This window comes from Crocodylus porosus, unplaced genomic scaffold (genome assembly GCF_001723895.1).
Source record: "Crocodylus porosus isolate Cpor-Errol unplaced genomic scaffold, CroPor_comp1, whole genome shotgun sequence".
Lineage (NCBI taxonomy): Eukaryota > Metazoa > Chordata > Crocodylia > Crocodylidae > Crocodylus > Crocodylus porosus.
Genome location: NW_017728951.1, coordinates 27271434 through 27287057, shown reverse-complemented (window position 1 = coordinate 27287057; position 15624 = coordinate 27271434). Strand labels below are relative to the sequence as shown.

General features: G+C 39.2%; 1 protein-coding gene across 3 annotated transcripts in view; it reads right to left on the bottom strand.

Annotated features, from left to right (window-relative positions):
- Positions 1 to 15624, bottom strand: part of LOC109324124 (adhesion G protein-coupled receptor A1-like) — a 552135-nt gene that overhangs the window by 221323 nt on the left and 315188 nt on the right. For 2 of the 3 annotated variants that reach the window (XM_019556021.1, XM_019556022.1), the window contains 2 exons: positions 14361 to 14522; positions 10747 to 10962 (listed from right to left, as the gene is read on the bottom strand). In XM_019556021.1, the coding sequence (XP_019411566.1) occupies positions 10747 to 10962; positions 14361 to 14522 (378 nt within the window). Of the gene's footprint in view, positions 1 to 10746; positions 10963 to 14360; positions 14523 to 15624 lie in introns of those variants that run through there. The other variant, XM_019556023.1, reaches the window with a different exon arrangement.

Genomic DNA, 15624 nt, shown 5'->3' with positions numbered 1-15624 from the left:
TGGTGGGTAGAAAACGGGCTTATGGGATGCACCTAGAGAGTGGTGGTGGATGGGTCAGTTTCTACCTGGAGAAATGTAGGCAGCAGAGTCCCCCAAGGCTCTGTCCTGGGACTGTTACTATTCAATATCTTCACTAGTGACTTGGATGAGGGAATAGAAAGCACTCTGTCCAAGTTTGCTGATGACACCAAACTATGGGGGGAGGTACACAAATTAAATGGAAGGGGGTGAATCCAGACTGATTTGGACCGGCTGGGGATATGGGCAGAACAGAATAGGATGCAATTTAACACAGATAAATGTCATGTGTTGCACCTGGGAGGAAGAATCATCAATACTCCTATAGCCTGGGAAGTACCATTCTGGTAGCACAACTGTGAAAAGGGATATTGGAGTAGTAGTCGACTCCAAAATGATAATGAGTCACCAGTGTGATGAGGTAAGAAGTAAAGCTAACAGCACCCTTTCTCACATAAGTAAAGGCCTAGAGAGATGATACTTCCCCTCTATGCAGCATTGGTCAGACCGCAGCTGGAGTACCACATCCAGTTTTGGGCACCGCATTTCAGGAGGGATGTGGATGGCCTGGAGAGGGTTCAGAGGAGGGCCACTCATCTGGTTAAAGGCCTACAGAAAAAACCCTATGTGGACCAATTGGGAGACTGAACCTCTTCAGCCTCCACAAGAGGAGGCTGACAGGTGTTGTCATGGCCACCTACAAACTCATCAGAGGGAGCCAGCAATAGGGGATACAATGTTTACCAGAGCACCTATAGGGCTAACTAGAAATAATAGCCACAAACTGGTAGAGAGCAAATTCAAAGTGGACATCAGGAAAAAATTCTTTACAGTGAGGGTTGCCAAAATATGGAATACACTTTCAAGGGAAATGGTGCTGACCCCTTCCTTGGAGGCACTTAAAAGGAGATTGGACAGATATCTGGCTAGTTTCTGACCCCAGCAGTCTTTCCTGCCCAGGGCAGGGGGTCGGACTTAACGATATAATAGGTCCCTTGTGACCCTAACATCTGTGAAACTATGAAACTATGTAAAGGATTCATTAGTATTTGGCAATAGAAATAATGTGACATTCTTCCTAAAAATGTAATCCAGAAAATTCATTAACATAAATGTGTCTTAGAGAACTGTAACTTTTTTTATTCTTTATGGGTTCCCTGGACCCAATCTTTGATCATGAGACTTTCTTTAAACCACATGATCATGGAGTGGGTCTCTCTTGTGCAGATGTTTGCCAGTCATGCAGCTAACTAGGGAACATGATCTGAGTAAGTCAAGGTGGGGGGGAGGGGCAGGTGAAATTGGAAAGGGCTAGTGGGTTCAAGGGGAGTTTTGGCGGGTCTGGGGGTTGGCAGATCCACAGAGGGGGTTGTCCATCCAGGGGTGGGGAGGTCAGGGAGCTAAAAATAGTACAATCAGGATGGGGGGCGGGCAGAGAAAAAGGTGCAGCCCTGGGGCTGGGGTGAGTGGTTGTGCTTTCCCAACCCTGAGGCCACACTCCAAATGCGTACGGATGTTCAGTAGATTGGTCTAACCTATGCTCAATATAAGTTAATGCACCTCCTCAGATGAATTTAGAAATTAAATTAAACCAGCCATTTTTGTCTGATCTAATCTCCTCAAATGTCTGTACAGATCAACACTTAGATCAGCGTAACGCCAGTTTGGTCAATCCAAGTATTACATTTGCATATACCCTATGTCTACCAATCATTTTATTAAATATTACTTTAATATCAGATATTCTACACTTCTCTCTTAGTCTAAACACAGTGCTGCTACTGTGGTATGGTACCACATGTTAAATCTTGACTTTTATAGGTAGTATTGTATGTGCAGGTAGTGTAAATGCACAAAGAGCTCCATGAGAACCATTTCATCTGTAGCTGAAGTACAACTATAACTGGAGCCAAACACATCACTGTTTAATGGTGCAATAAATTTAAAGCAAAAGTGAACAAAATCATATCCATCTGTATGTTGAAAGAATTTCAGGTTAGGAAATTTGGCTAGAACACTGACTTAACAGAATCCACAATCCTAGGTACCACAAAATATTTACTAGTTATGAGGAAAGAAGAAAGATATCACTTCATATTATATTTTCCTGTATTTCACAACATTTTGGTTTTCCTTGAATTCTAAATTCTTTATTTGTATTTATTCTAACTAAATTTTAGGTATATCCACATTCTGGCTACATATGAACAGTATGTTTTTAATCAATGCATTCTGGACTGAAGTCAGTAAAACTTTTTAAGAGATCCTTTTAAGGATGCTGTGATGTGCCATGCAATATAAGGACTGTTAAGTGTGCAAAAGTGATTCACAAATTAAATGCAGGGTTTCCAAAGAGGAATCCACAGTATTAAAATCATTCTGACTTGTCATTATCTTTGTGAGTTCTTTGCAACAGATAAATTGCTCTACTGCTTTTCTGTAGTCAAAAAAGAGTGAAAACAGAGCTGACACATACTGAGGGGTGCATAAAGTTTACTGAGGGATGCTTTGAATCTATGGAGGGGTGCCTCAAGTCTAAAAACACAGAATTCTTCACAAACATCAGATAGGGACATAAACATGTGGCTAAACATGTGGCTGAAAATTGCAACCACAAAAGGAAAATAACCATTTTTAGAATATAACTATTACAGAGCTGAAAGGACAGTTTCCAAATGTCTTTGTTCTAACAGAGGAAGAGAAATTTTTCAAAAGCCAAGTCAAAACTAATTAGTTTTGTGAAAATACATTATGAAAACATTTTTAGACCTATAGTTGGTTAACTGCTCATATCAAATATTCTGGTATTGAAACAGTATAAATAATAATAATTCTTTATATAATAATTAGGTTTTGCATTAATAGGAAAGTTAATTATACATAGATACAATTAATTATCTATATATTTCTGAACTTTTCAGATATGCTGAATTAAAAAGTGAAAGCCATTTTCATTTTAAGTCCTGTTTTCTGGAACTATTAATTTGCCTTTTCAAAATTTCTTTTTGAGCTTTTTCTACTTTCTGCAGTTGTTGCTGCTGCAAGATAAGTGTTTGTTTGGTGGCAGGAATACCTGTATTATATTCCTTTCTCCTCATCCCAGAGTTTTTTTTATACTTTTCAATCCAGAATTCACTATGGTAACGGGTCTATTAAAATTATTTATCATCTCAACATATCTTATTTTAAACAAGTAATCAGGGTTTGGTAATTTTTTTTTAAATGCATGCCTATTTCTTTTTGGTTGACATATTTAAAGTTATATCAATTCAACTTTTAACATTTTACCAGATGGCCATCTCCCATAATGCAAACTGACAAATCAAAAGGCCACTCTTGCTCTGAAAAATATATGAAATAAACAGAATTGAAAAGCTAAAAGCAACATGTAGAGTACAATATACTTAACTTGAATTGTAAAAAACAAAGCATTTTACATTTTTTTATATGAGTTGCACCTCTGGAACATTAAATCAATTATTTGCCTTTGTGTAAGGTGAATGCCAAAGGAAGGTAAGGATTTCTGCTGTGGTTTTTGTATGCAGAATGAGCTTTAAATTAAACTAAGACCTCTCAGGAAAAAAAAAAGGAAGCTTTCTGCAAAGTTTATTTATGAATGTGAACTTGATGACCCTGCACATGTTACAAACTTGACTGTTAAGAAAGGAGGTTTTTGGAAAAATGTTTCCTGCTAATGCAACTTTAATCATAGTATGAAAGGGCTAAATATTTAACTAATATATTTTACACACTACAGTAGGGTTAGAGAATCAGTCTGGACACAGACAAGATTTAAATTACTTTTCAGCTCTGAGGCTGAATGAGGACTAGAAATTGGGTTCAAATGAAACTGGCACTGAAATCTCACAAGCTGGCCCCCATACATGCTGGAATTCTCATCTTAATTTATCACTTGTTGTGGTACCTTCATAGTATCGAAGTCAGCCAGAACAGGAGACAGAATGCAGCCTGGGACCATGTGTTAAGACAATGGCCAAACAGAAGCCAAAAGAATCAGAAGCTGTAATTCTGGTGCTGCATAATGAATAATGAACAGTGGTGGAAGTTCTTTAATCTGGAACTTGGCAAAAACAAAACAAAACAAACAAAAAACCCTCTCTCCACCTCTAATGCACATGCATGCACAGGTTTATGGTTCCCATGCTTTACTTTCTCCTAAGTCTGAAGTCAAACTTAAACGCTTTCCTGAGCGTGACTTAATCATGTAACTATTGATTTTACAGGTCTCTAATATTAATAGGATTTGAGGATGATAATGGTTAAAAGCTGTAAGGGGCAATTTCCACAGTGCCTACCTTCATTATATTTGGCTCTAGCTGTTAGGCGCTTGATTTCTTTTGCCTTGACCATGTGCCATGATTGACTTTATAGAAAATACTGTCAAGTTAAAACTCATATTTAATTAAAGATCTGTGCCTCAGACAGGAAGAGCAGTTGGATCTGGGAGATGTTGAAAACATTTCATGTTTTTCCCAAAAGAATGGAACTTGGTGATAATTTTAATATACTTCCATCAGATTTGATGCACTATATCTCCACAACTTCTGTGAATTACTGTTTACTCTTTTGTTTATCCTTACTTTCATTTAACTACCATATTTACTTGAATACAAGACAAGGTTTCTCCACCGCCACCAGTTAGCATGGGGAAAAACTATGAAGCTGATTAATGCAGCCAACTCTAAGCATGACTACAAAATTCATGGCCCACATTGGGCAAACATGCTGATGGGAATCTATCACAAGAACAGGTTAGTGTAGCCCAGGGGTTTTTAACCCTTCTTGTTCGGGGTACCCCCAGCGGATGGTTGATGAGGAGGGGGTTGGAGGGGGAAGAGAGGGATCCCCTGTGCGCTAGCAAAACCAAAAGTGCCATCAGCTTCTCCACACCCCTGCTGTGGTCCTGGGGCCTTCCAAAGTACCCCCAAGGGTACACTTACCACCAGTTGAAAACCCTTGGTGTAGCCCATCTGAATAAGGCATACAGTAGTGCCCATTAAGTGCAGTCCTCCTCACTCCCAACAGTTTTTCTAGTCATGGTGAGCCATAACCTTGCATACAGTTCACCCAGTATCGCTCTGTTGTTCCTTCTGTCAGTCTGGTGCTTATGATTAATGTGGTCCCACCCTCCATGAGGTGAAAGCTGGATGAAATTGCCCTGCACTTTGACTGCATATGAATTTTTGGAGCATCCCAGAACTTGTGACAAGAATATCTGGTTCCAGTCATGAGTGAGGGCTAATTAGTACATGAATCCTTCAGGGAGAAGGGGAGGATAGCTGGAATACACACACATACTGAGCAGTGCTGAGCTGTGGAGTCATCATGACTTGAAATGCTCTGGACTCTAGTAGGGCCCAGCCCAATGAACTGTGTTCACAAGCCTTTTGCTTTGAATTCATGTATGCATTACGCATAGTTTGTGCTACATATATACCTGGCAGGGGAGATAACATGATCAACCAGACCTACCATCTTCTTGGCCTTGAATGGACACAAGTATAGTTAGAGGGTGAAGGCCTGTTTCTTGCATTGTGGGCAGGCTGACTCCTGTGAAAGTCTACAAATACCTCCAAATTTAAGGATCTCAGCTACACATTTTATGGTGATGTAGGATTACTTTTGGGCTTTCCCCCTAGCTTGCTCCTTCAACCTTTTGGCTAGGGGCAAGCAGGATTAGGGGGCATCTGAACTCCAAGGCCTCTGGGGTTAGGGCTTGCACACAGCATGCCTGCCATGAATATGGGAGTATCTGAAGCCCCAGACTGATGAGTCTGGGAGGTAGGGTACTTGCTGGTGATAATGACTGATCTCTGCTCAGTCGAAATTTAGAATTTAATTCAGAACTGATTTGTTCTTCGTGCTACAAATAATTAGGTACCAAAGTGCATCTCAAAAGTCTGTTTATGGAGTACCTGTGCTAAAACTTCCAGCAGTTTCAAAAAAAGGTAAAGGCATCAATTCTGGATGAACTATATTAGGGGTACTACATGCAAATTGCTACATCCATGTTTAATTTCAACATTATTATTTTCAGATTTGCTCCTCACTTCCATGTATGCAGACAGAGCAGGGTCTGATAGTAAGAAGAGGGAGAAGGGGCTGCCAGGGAAAAAAGTTAAGGGGAAGCAGACAGCAAAGGGCTACCTGACTCCCCAGATGTCCCCTTCCCACTGCTACAGAACTGAAAGTACGAATTCAAGACAAACCTCCAATAATTAGATTCAATACTTGGAAAATTATAATAAATTTATAATAGTCTTATAGTTGTCTTATAATTAGCCATCTTCTCTTTGAGTAAATATGGTATTATAATTCATTCTTTGTTACTGGTTTGACACAATATTCAGTACATCGTGCCTTTTTAGGTTTCTCTTGCATTAAAAACCAGAACGGACCAAACTATACACAATAAACTTAATAAATTAATACTATTTCTCTATTTGCATACAGTTTAAAAACAGACTCCAAATATTATGGACTGATAATTGAAATAGTGTATGCCAATGTATCCAGTGTATATCAATAAATTGTTTAAAATTTACTTACTTACTGTAGCTACTGCTTGTTTATTCACTATTTTTAATTCATCATACAATTGGTCATCTAAGACGCTTAGCATTGTTTATGCTTGCTAACCAGGAAATATGAATTTGAAAATCTCCAGAGATCTGGACACTTCTGGCCCACTTTTGAGCCAAAATCATGGTTCTGTTCCTTCAGACAATTCTGAGGAAGAAAACACTTTTACTGTCAAGAAGCAAATAAAAATAGTTGCAATATTTGTCTCTTTTTCTTTAGTTATCCAGTAGGGGTGTTCGGAATGGGCCCTACTCGATTCAGATTTGGCTCAAATCAGGGACAGTGATTCAATCCACTAATTCAAATCACTGTCCCCGATTTGATTCGGCCGAATCCGAATCTGACGATTCAATGCTGATTCAGTGAATCAGCGATTTGGACACAGGCACAGGTTTAAAAGTTTTTTCTACATACCTTGAGATAGCAGGCACAGCTCATGATCACTGCAGTGCTGGGGTGGATGGAGCTTCCCACAGCAGCGTGGTGGGGTTCTCCAGTGTACTTGGCAGCAAACCCAGAAGTTGACTGGAAGTAGTCATGGTCCACTTCTGGGTCTGCCAGGGAATGCATGGGGGACCCTCCCCTGCACCCACCTGGCCCAGCGATCGGCCACAGGGGGACCCCAGGTGCCCCCCCCAGACCCAGGAAGCACCAGTCGCTGAGCTGGGAGGGGCATGGGGGGGGGCAGGACACTCCCTGGTAGACCCGGAAGTGCTTCTGGTCCACTTCGGGGTCTGCTGTCAAGCATACTGGGGAACCCCCTGTGCTTCTGTGGGATGCTCCATAAGCCCCAGCACTGAAGGGATCATGAGCCCCTGATACCTAGAGATATATAAAAAAAACATTTAAAGCTGTCTCTATGTCTGAATCGCTGAATGTCTGCATCTCTCCGAATTGATTCAGAGGCTTCTGAATCGATTCAGGGAGATTAAAAGATCTTCTGATTCAATTCAGATTCAGAGATTTGGCCACCGAATTGGGCCAAATGTCCGCTGAATCGAATCAGGGACCGAAGCTTCGCACAGCCCTATTATCCAGCTGTAATTAATGTTCAAAGAATATTGAACTGAAATGAAATATTCTAAAGAATCAAGTATAACATTAAACATTCATTTCAAATTTAAGATGGTCAAACTTAATGAAAAAACTCTGGCTCAGATGCTCCATTTTCTTGCGTCTTTCATAGTTACGTATAGCTTTAAAAAGTACAAAACACAACCAGACAACTAAATCTGTATGTTATACCTACCTTGTGCTCAGAGCCTAGACAGTAGGCAGGGTTGAGGCACACCTGGATCCTATGCACAGGGCTGGGCCAGTGAATGGGATCACACCTGTGGACCTACCCTGCACACTGACCCCACTCTGGATCTGGCCCATAGACCCACCCCACCCACAGGTTATGGCCCCATACCACTTATCTGGACAGTGGGGCCAGAAAATTGACTACCACATATTTGCAGATAGAAATTACATGAGAGGTAAACTATAGCCCATTGTTTAAAACAAAATGAAAAAGTATTATTTAACCTGCAAGCATAAGGGAAAAGCCAATTTATGAAAACATCTTGCTCTTCAGACAAAAATGAAAACCAAAATTTACTCAGCATGTATACTTGCATGTTAACTTTAAGATGAGTAAATTTTTAGAGATTTCAGAAATAACCTAGTGAAAATACAAGGACGTTGCCACCTAATCTAACTATAAACTGCATTAACATGTTGCTATAATATTTATAAATTTATGCACACATTCTTGATAGGTAATAATCTACTTAATGAACTCACTTCTCTCATGCTATCTAATATAGTCCAAAATTACTTTGCGTGCTAAAAAGTAAAGCATTATTTTTTATTTCTATCATGATTTTCCATGTATATTCAACCCCTGAGGGTTTCCTTTCTATACATCATGTAGATTTGAAAGCAATCTCTCAATTCCCTCAAGTAGTGTTGTAGCAGAAGGAATCCTTATTAGCAGACAATTATAACTATTTAATTCTATTGCCCTCTATTGACTCAAGGCCAGAAGCACAGATGGAACTTCACAATGGGGGAAGAAACAGAAGATGAACAAGAGGTAAGTGGTTACCATTTGCCATAATATAAAGATGGCTGCACAATGTTCATGTGGTGTTCATTTTGTACATCACCAGTTAAATAACTGATTGCTGTCCTCAAAGTGGATGCCTATAGACATGCAGGGAGGCTGCTCCAACACACTGTAATTACAGTGCACCAGAACAGAATTAATCAAGTCTGTCAGATCACGCTAATTAGCACACCTCCAGCAGTCTCTGCATCTCATGCATCAGCATCCCCATGCTTCAAAATGGTGGTGGAGGCACTTTAACTAAAGCTCATTGAATGTTCACCTGTTGGTAGTCACCAAGTTTGGAAAATTTAACTCAAAAGGTGAAAGTTCCTCAATGCTATGAGTGAGTAAAAACATGGAATAAGAATGCGAAGCATAATGTAACTTTATATGCTATATAGAGAGGTCATTGTTGTTCTTCCTATAATGCGTGATTTGTGCCAAACTACAATCTTTGAACATATCAGTATACAGCTTAAATGGACTGTCAAAGTAAGTAGGGTCAGAAATTCACTCTGGGTTTTTTTTTATCTGTTTACAGAATCTGCCATTTTTTAAACAAATGCTTCAATGGTCTTTTCTTCTAGAAATGGATGATAGATTCCAACAGTCCAGCACTCATGTGAAAAATATTTTTCATATGTGTTGGAAGAGGGAAATGTGTCTAAGGAAATGGTTTCATTTTCAAGGAGTTCTTATAAATACCAGTAAGAAGAAAAATGTATTATAAAGTTATGAAATAAAAACTTAACAGTTTCCTTTTAAGGAACCCTTGCTTGATTTGCAAGACTTCTTTGGTATCAACAGTACATTCCTGATGAAATCTTACATTTGGTTATAATAATAGAACAATAGGGATCTAAAGAGTAGTATAAAAAACCTGTTGCCCCTGCAGTTTAAAACAATGGATTTTCACTCACTGAAACTAGATATGAGGCTCTCTCACCATACATATACACACTTGCTGTTTCAGTGTACCTGCAATTGGTTCCATGACATAAATTTCAAGAGTTAAATCCTTCTTCAAAACCAGAAACATTTTTATAGGTCACCCTTTGAATACATGGCTTGATAATGTCCAAAGAGGGGATAAACTACATAAAAGGAAAGTAATTTTTCCAATTTTCCCTTCAGTTTGGTGACAGGATTTTTCCTTTAAAAATTCTAAGGGGCTCCTGAGAACTCCCTTTAGCACAGCATGAACATTACATAATTCATACAAATGATTAAAAGGCAGAAGGGGGAAAATAACTGCAATCAAAATGCTCTCAAAGTTCAATAAGCTAGTAGTTTTACCCAGAAAAGTTTCATTTTAGAGTACTAAATATTTTATGAAATAAGCCTATTAAAATAAGATCACGTTGAAGGATAACAGAAATTCAACCTTAGAACACTTGAATCTAATAACACGCTCAACCAAATGCAAAATTCTATTTCCTGCTAGATCAAAATTTAATTGTTCCACTTCATTATTTGATAATAATAATGAATTCTATTAAGAGGCTTATTTATTACTGTTTTCCTTGGGCTACTCCAGAACTCCAAGGTAACACTGTTCTATTATATCCAGTTTTAGAGATAAGAGTGTAACAATTTAGTGGAAGTAAAAATGATAATCTTAAGAATGTCACATTCTTTACAATCTTAACTCACCCAAGAACTCTTTCCTAAATCATACCCTTCCCACCAACTTGAAGATGGCTCACACATATTCATAAAAATTACCTCTGTTTATACAATGTATTTTATGTCATGCATGACAACATTTAATCAATATTGAGGCTTATCTACACAACAAAACACACAGAAGTAAAATAAGCATTGTTATGATACTCAAAATTATATTGTTAAGGCCAACAGGAAGTTACATTTTCATCTTCTGTTAATCATTTGACAACACTTTTTTTTAAAAAAATGACACAATTTATATTATCAACTTCATTTCTGCAGCAATCCAATTAGAACTCTACTTGAAAACACAAATGAAAACATTTATATGGTCAGTTATATTAATCATTTGTATCACTTACCTTGGTAGAAAAATTCACCAAGGAACCACTGAGGTTGCCAGTATTACATTTAAAATTTAGGTACTGGTCCGGGTGATAAACTGCTTCCCAACTCCCCACATCACGGATTAATGACCTGTCTGAATTTGCAGATATTTTCTGAAAGGCTGTGCAAGTCATTCCTATGAAGCTTGATGGTTTGATCACAAAGGCCTCCAGAGCAATATTAAGAGACACCTGTCAAAAATTGAAAAATACATTTTGAAGGAAATCAGTAGAATAAATTATGCATTGGGTATACTCTCTCTCTTATGTATACATAGGGAAAAATATCACCATGTTTCCTTTGGACTGTGAGTAATCCCACTAAGATTTAGTTTCGTCTCCACATCACATCCCTCCTTCCAAGCCTAATCATCAGCACCTACACTGGTTGCTGCCTACCTCTCATATCCAGTTCCTGTCTGATTCCCAGGTCCTGCCCATTCTCCAGTCCCTGTCCTGATTACCGATTCTCAGCTACTGACTTCAGTTTCTGCTTAGGATCTAACTCTGATCTGTGGATTGGACTACCCTAACCCTGGTCCTAATGCCTGAGCTTGCTTGTAAGAGCTAGCTTAGCTTGGATGCTGGCACAGAAAGCTCCTTGAGCAAGTTTGCGGAAGATGTGAAACTGGAAAAGATTGAGAATGTATTGGAGGATGTGAGCATAATTCAAAGGGTTCTCAACATATTGGAAAGTTGAGCTAGAATAAACAGGATGAAGTTCAGTGCAGACAAATGCAAGGTGCTACATCTAGGGAGGAATATTCAAAAACATAAAAATATAAAATGAAGGACAGTTGGATGGATGGTAGTACTAGAGAATAAGACTTGGGAACCTTCATAGCCCACAAACTCAATACAAGCCTGCAGTGTGATGCAGCCACACAAAAGACGAATCTAAGTTTGGGCTGCATCAACAAAAGCAGTAGGTGTTAGACATGAAAGGTGGTAGTGCCTCCCTACTAGGCACTGGATAGGCCTCATATGGAGTACTGCATGCAGCTCTGGGTTCCACGTTTTTAAAAAGACATGGAGAAATTAGAGGGGGTCCAGAGGTGGGCAAAAAAGATGATCAAGGGCTTGGAAGGCAAGTCGTATGAGGAGAGGCTGAAGGAACTAGGCATGTTCAGCTTGTGCAAATGCACTTAAGAGGGGACATGATAACACCCTTCAAATGTTGAAGGGCTGCCATGAAGAAGAAGAAAACCACCTTTTCTCTCTTGCCACCGAATGGAGGACAAGGACCAATGGCTTGAAGTTGCAACAAAGTAAATTTAGATTGGATATTCAGAAAACCTTCTTCACTGTTAAAATAGTGAGGCAGTGGAATAGACTGCCTAGGGGAGTTGTGGACTTACCATCACTGGAAATGTTCAGGAAGGTTGAACAGTAACTGGTCGGGTATGGTCTAGGTGTAGCTATGCCTATTTTCTATTATGGGTATTTCCTATGCTTCTGGGCTTTGCTGGTTGCTCCCATCCTGCTGCACTGCTCCCCACCCATTACTTTTTCAGCTATATACATCAGGGTGTTTTTAAGCCTCCCCAGAGGCATTGGGTGTTGGCCATGGTTTACTACTGATACATTTAGCAGCAGATTTAATTTTACAGAGATTACATCTAAAGCTAATGTCCACGAGCTTTGTGCAGTTTTACTCTGTTGAAAGAAACTACTGCATTTTCAGTGAAGCAGTTTACTGGCTAATTGCTTGCTGGCTAAACTCCAAAAGGAACAGAAGTTGTTTAGTACTGCGTGAGACTATATATGAAACTCCACAGCTTTGTTTATTTGTAAGCTATACTCAACTGTATTCCAATTCTCGTACAGAAAACTATAAGAAGAAAAAAGCTAAAGGACAGCAAATAGGTTAGGGACATATATCTACATTTTGTGTAAACAAAATTACTTTGGATAGGAATGATAACATGCACCTAAAGTAGGGACAAGTACGACCTATGGCATTTTAAATAACATTTGTAATGACATTTAAAATAAACCAGATGTTCTTACCAACAGACCCGCTCTTGTTATAACTTGGAGCAGTGGGGGCCAACATTTTTTTTGGCAGGAGTACCATAAATTAGCCCTCCAGTCTCCCTGAGTGCCACTCTAACATCCTTCCCCTGCCAAATCTTCTACTTTGCTTCCTGTTCCTGCCCTGTGCAATCTGCCCAATCTGTTACTCTGTTTTATATTTCTTGCCCTATCTGCCATTGTTCTTCTTGCTCCATCCCCAATCTGCCATGTGCCACACACACAAATTGCCTGTACCACTAGTGCCATGCATGGAGTTGGCCACCCATGAGTTGGAGTCGTAACAGACCAGAAGTTCCTGGAAAATAAAGTGCTTTTTATAAATGGTAACTCACACGCTAAGTTAATCCTGGATAGATGTGTACTGCCCTAAAGTATTTTCTGTTAAAGGACTTTATCAAACGTCTAGATCCATTCTTGAGTGTTAACTTAGAGCACAACTGCTGCTGTCCCAGGTGATATTGTTCAGGGCTACACGCTAGCCTCAGACTGAGCTTGTTTGCTCTGCCTGAGCACTGGCCACATCTCCCAGCTGTAGCTGACTCAAGCCAGTAATAGATTTTGATCCCAGGCCCACATGCCTAGTGTGGCAGGGGAAGGGAGTTTCTGTCTATTCCCATAGCCTCTCTAGCCCTGCAGCATTGGGAGGGGCAGCAGGGGAAAGAGTCCAGGGTGCATCTCCCATGCAAGCTAAGCCTCCCTGATTGTCTCCCCCACCCCAAGGTCCCAGCCAGAAAGTTGTGGGGGGCTGTTTCCCCTCTTCTCCCCACTTCCTCCCCAGCAACTGCTGACAGTAGCTAGCTGGCAAGGGAGTGGGTCTGGGGAAAGAGGATGCTCTGGGAGGTGTGCAGGTGTGAAAGCCCCTCCCCACCACTGAACAGCAAATGTCTGTTCAGTTGGCCCCAATCTAACTTACTGCACTTTGAGTAAAGTGAGATAAGTTAGAGCGCTTCTACCAGGGGCTTTTGAACATCTGTATTTAGCCTTATGGTATAGAGTGCTGATCATCCCTAAAGGGAAGCTATGGAGCATTCCTAGTTGAAGTTTCAAGCTTCTACAATTTACTCTCTACAGAAAAAAGCTCAAGCACAAAACTTACTACCTTTCTAAAGAACTGTAAGATGCACCTTTTTGGCCAGGTCTACCTAAATGGCTTAAGCTAATAACATCTAGAATTGTATCTGACAGCCACATTAAAAGTTGCAGACAACAAAGGAGTGTATTGTTTTTTCTCTTGTGGGAACTCTTAATTTACACAATTCAAATCTTTCTAAAATGGACCCAGATACCACAGTGAGGGCCAACCTACAAATGAAGTGAATATTATCCTATAGTTGCATAATCACCAATGACTGATATAGTGAATATTTATTATTGTAGTAGTATGTCTTAGAGGAAAACATAAGTGATAGTCCCTATAAGTGTCCTTTTTGACAATCAGTAACATAATGTAAAATTTGCAGTCTTCTACTAAACTTAAGCATATATGCAAATTGGTAAAGAAACCATGATAGAAAATACATCCCAACAAAAAGTGTTGTAAATTTATGAGATACCTTTGAAATAACTTGAGTATTACTGGTCAGCATCTGACTTGCAATGTGCTCCACACACTGTACAATTCTGGTACATGCTTTCTCTTCATTTTGTGCCATCCATAACACATGGTCATCTACCAACATCACATTACTAGCAATTTCAATTATAGCATCTCCAAGCTGTAGGGAAAAGTCATTACAAGGAAAACTATTAGACAACTAAAGCAACAACACCAGTGATGAGTGCAATGGAAAGTCAGAATCTTCTATCATTTAAGGAGACGTGCCCCTCTGTTAAATCATTACATTTAGAGAAATATAGAAACTGAGAACACAGAAGTGCTAAGTAACATAAACAAAACTTTCACTACTTAACTGTGAGATATTCACTTTTATTTGGCTTGTTTGATTGGTTGGCTAGTTGATTAGGTTTTTTTAAATTATTAATTTGGGGTTAAAGCAGATGCTATCAGTTTTACTTTTTCCTAGTAAATAAATTAAGTTAAGGGTTTTCCTACTTTACTTGTTGATTATAGCTGTGATCATCTCTTGTTGGTAATTTTGAGCTTTTCATTTACTACTTCATTTACATATTTCAAACAGTAGAGAGGATGAAACCCACAAAATGAAGGTACTTTTAGGATTAATATTGTAGGACCCACAATACAAGTGTGTTGTATTTTGATGGGTACAATAATTTACCAGAAAGCCTCAAATGCTTTTTTGGCAACGTTTTCTTTCTTATCATTATAAGTAACACCTACAATTACTAAAAATAAAAGAGATTTAAAGGAATCTTTCTTGTCTTTTTCTTTCTTTTTAAATATTTATGGATTAGGCACTATTATGTGTGGTTGATTTCACTGTCTCTATGTACATTCTATAACAGCCCAATTTCTAGACATGTTAACTCACACCTCATTCCATTTTAAGTCAGCAAGATTTGCAGGTCCACAACCCCTTTGAAAATCAGTTAACGAATTTTGTCCTACATGGCAAAGTTAAGAGATATACACTTCAAAAAACAGGCAAATATGATTGTAATCACCTTATTCAACACCGAAAAATGCAAGGTTCTCCACCTTGGGAGGAAAAACCTGCAACATGCTTATAGGCTCAGTAGTGCTATGCTGGTTAGCATTACAGATGAAAGGGACTTGGGGGTCATAGTTGACCACAAGATGAACATAAGCCTTCAGTGTGGTGCTGCAGCTAGTAAAGCGAGCAAAACACTGGCTTGCATCCATAGATGATTCTCAAGCAAATCCCAGGACATCATTCT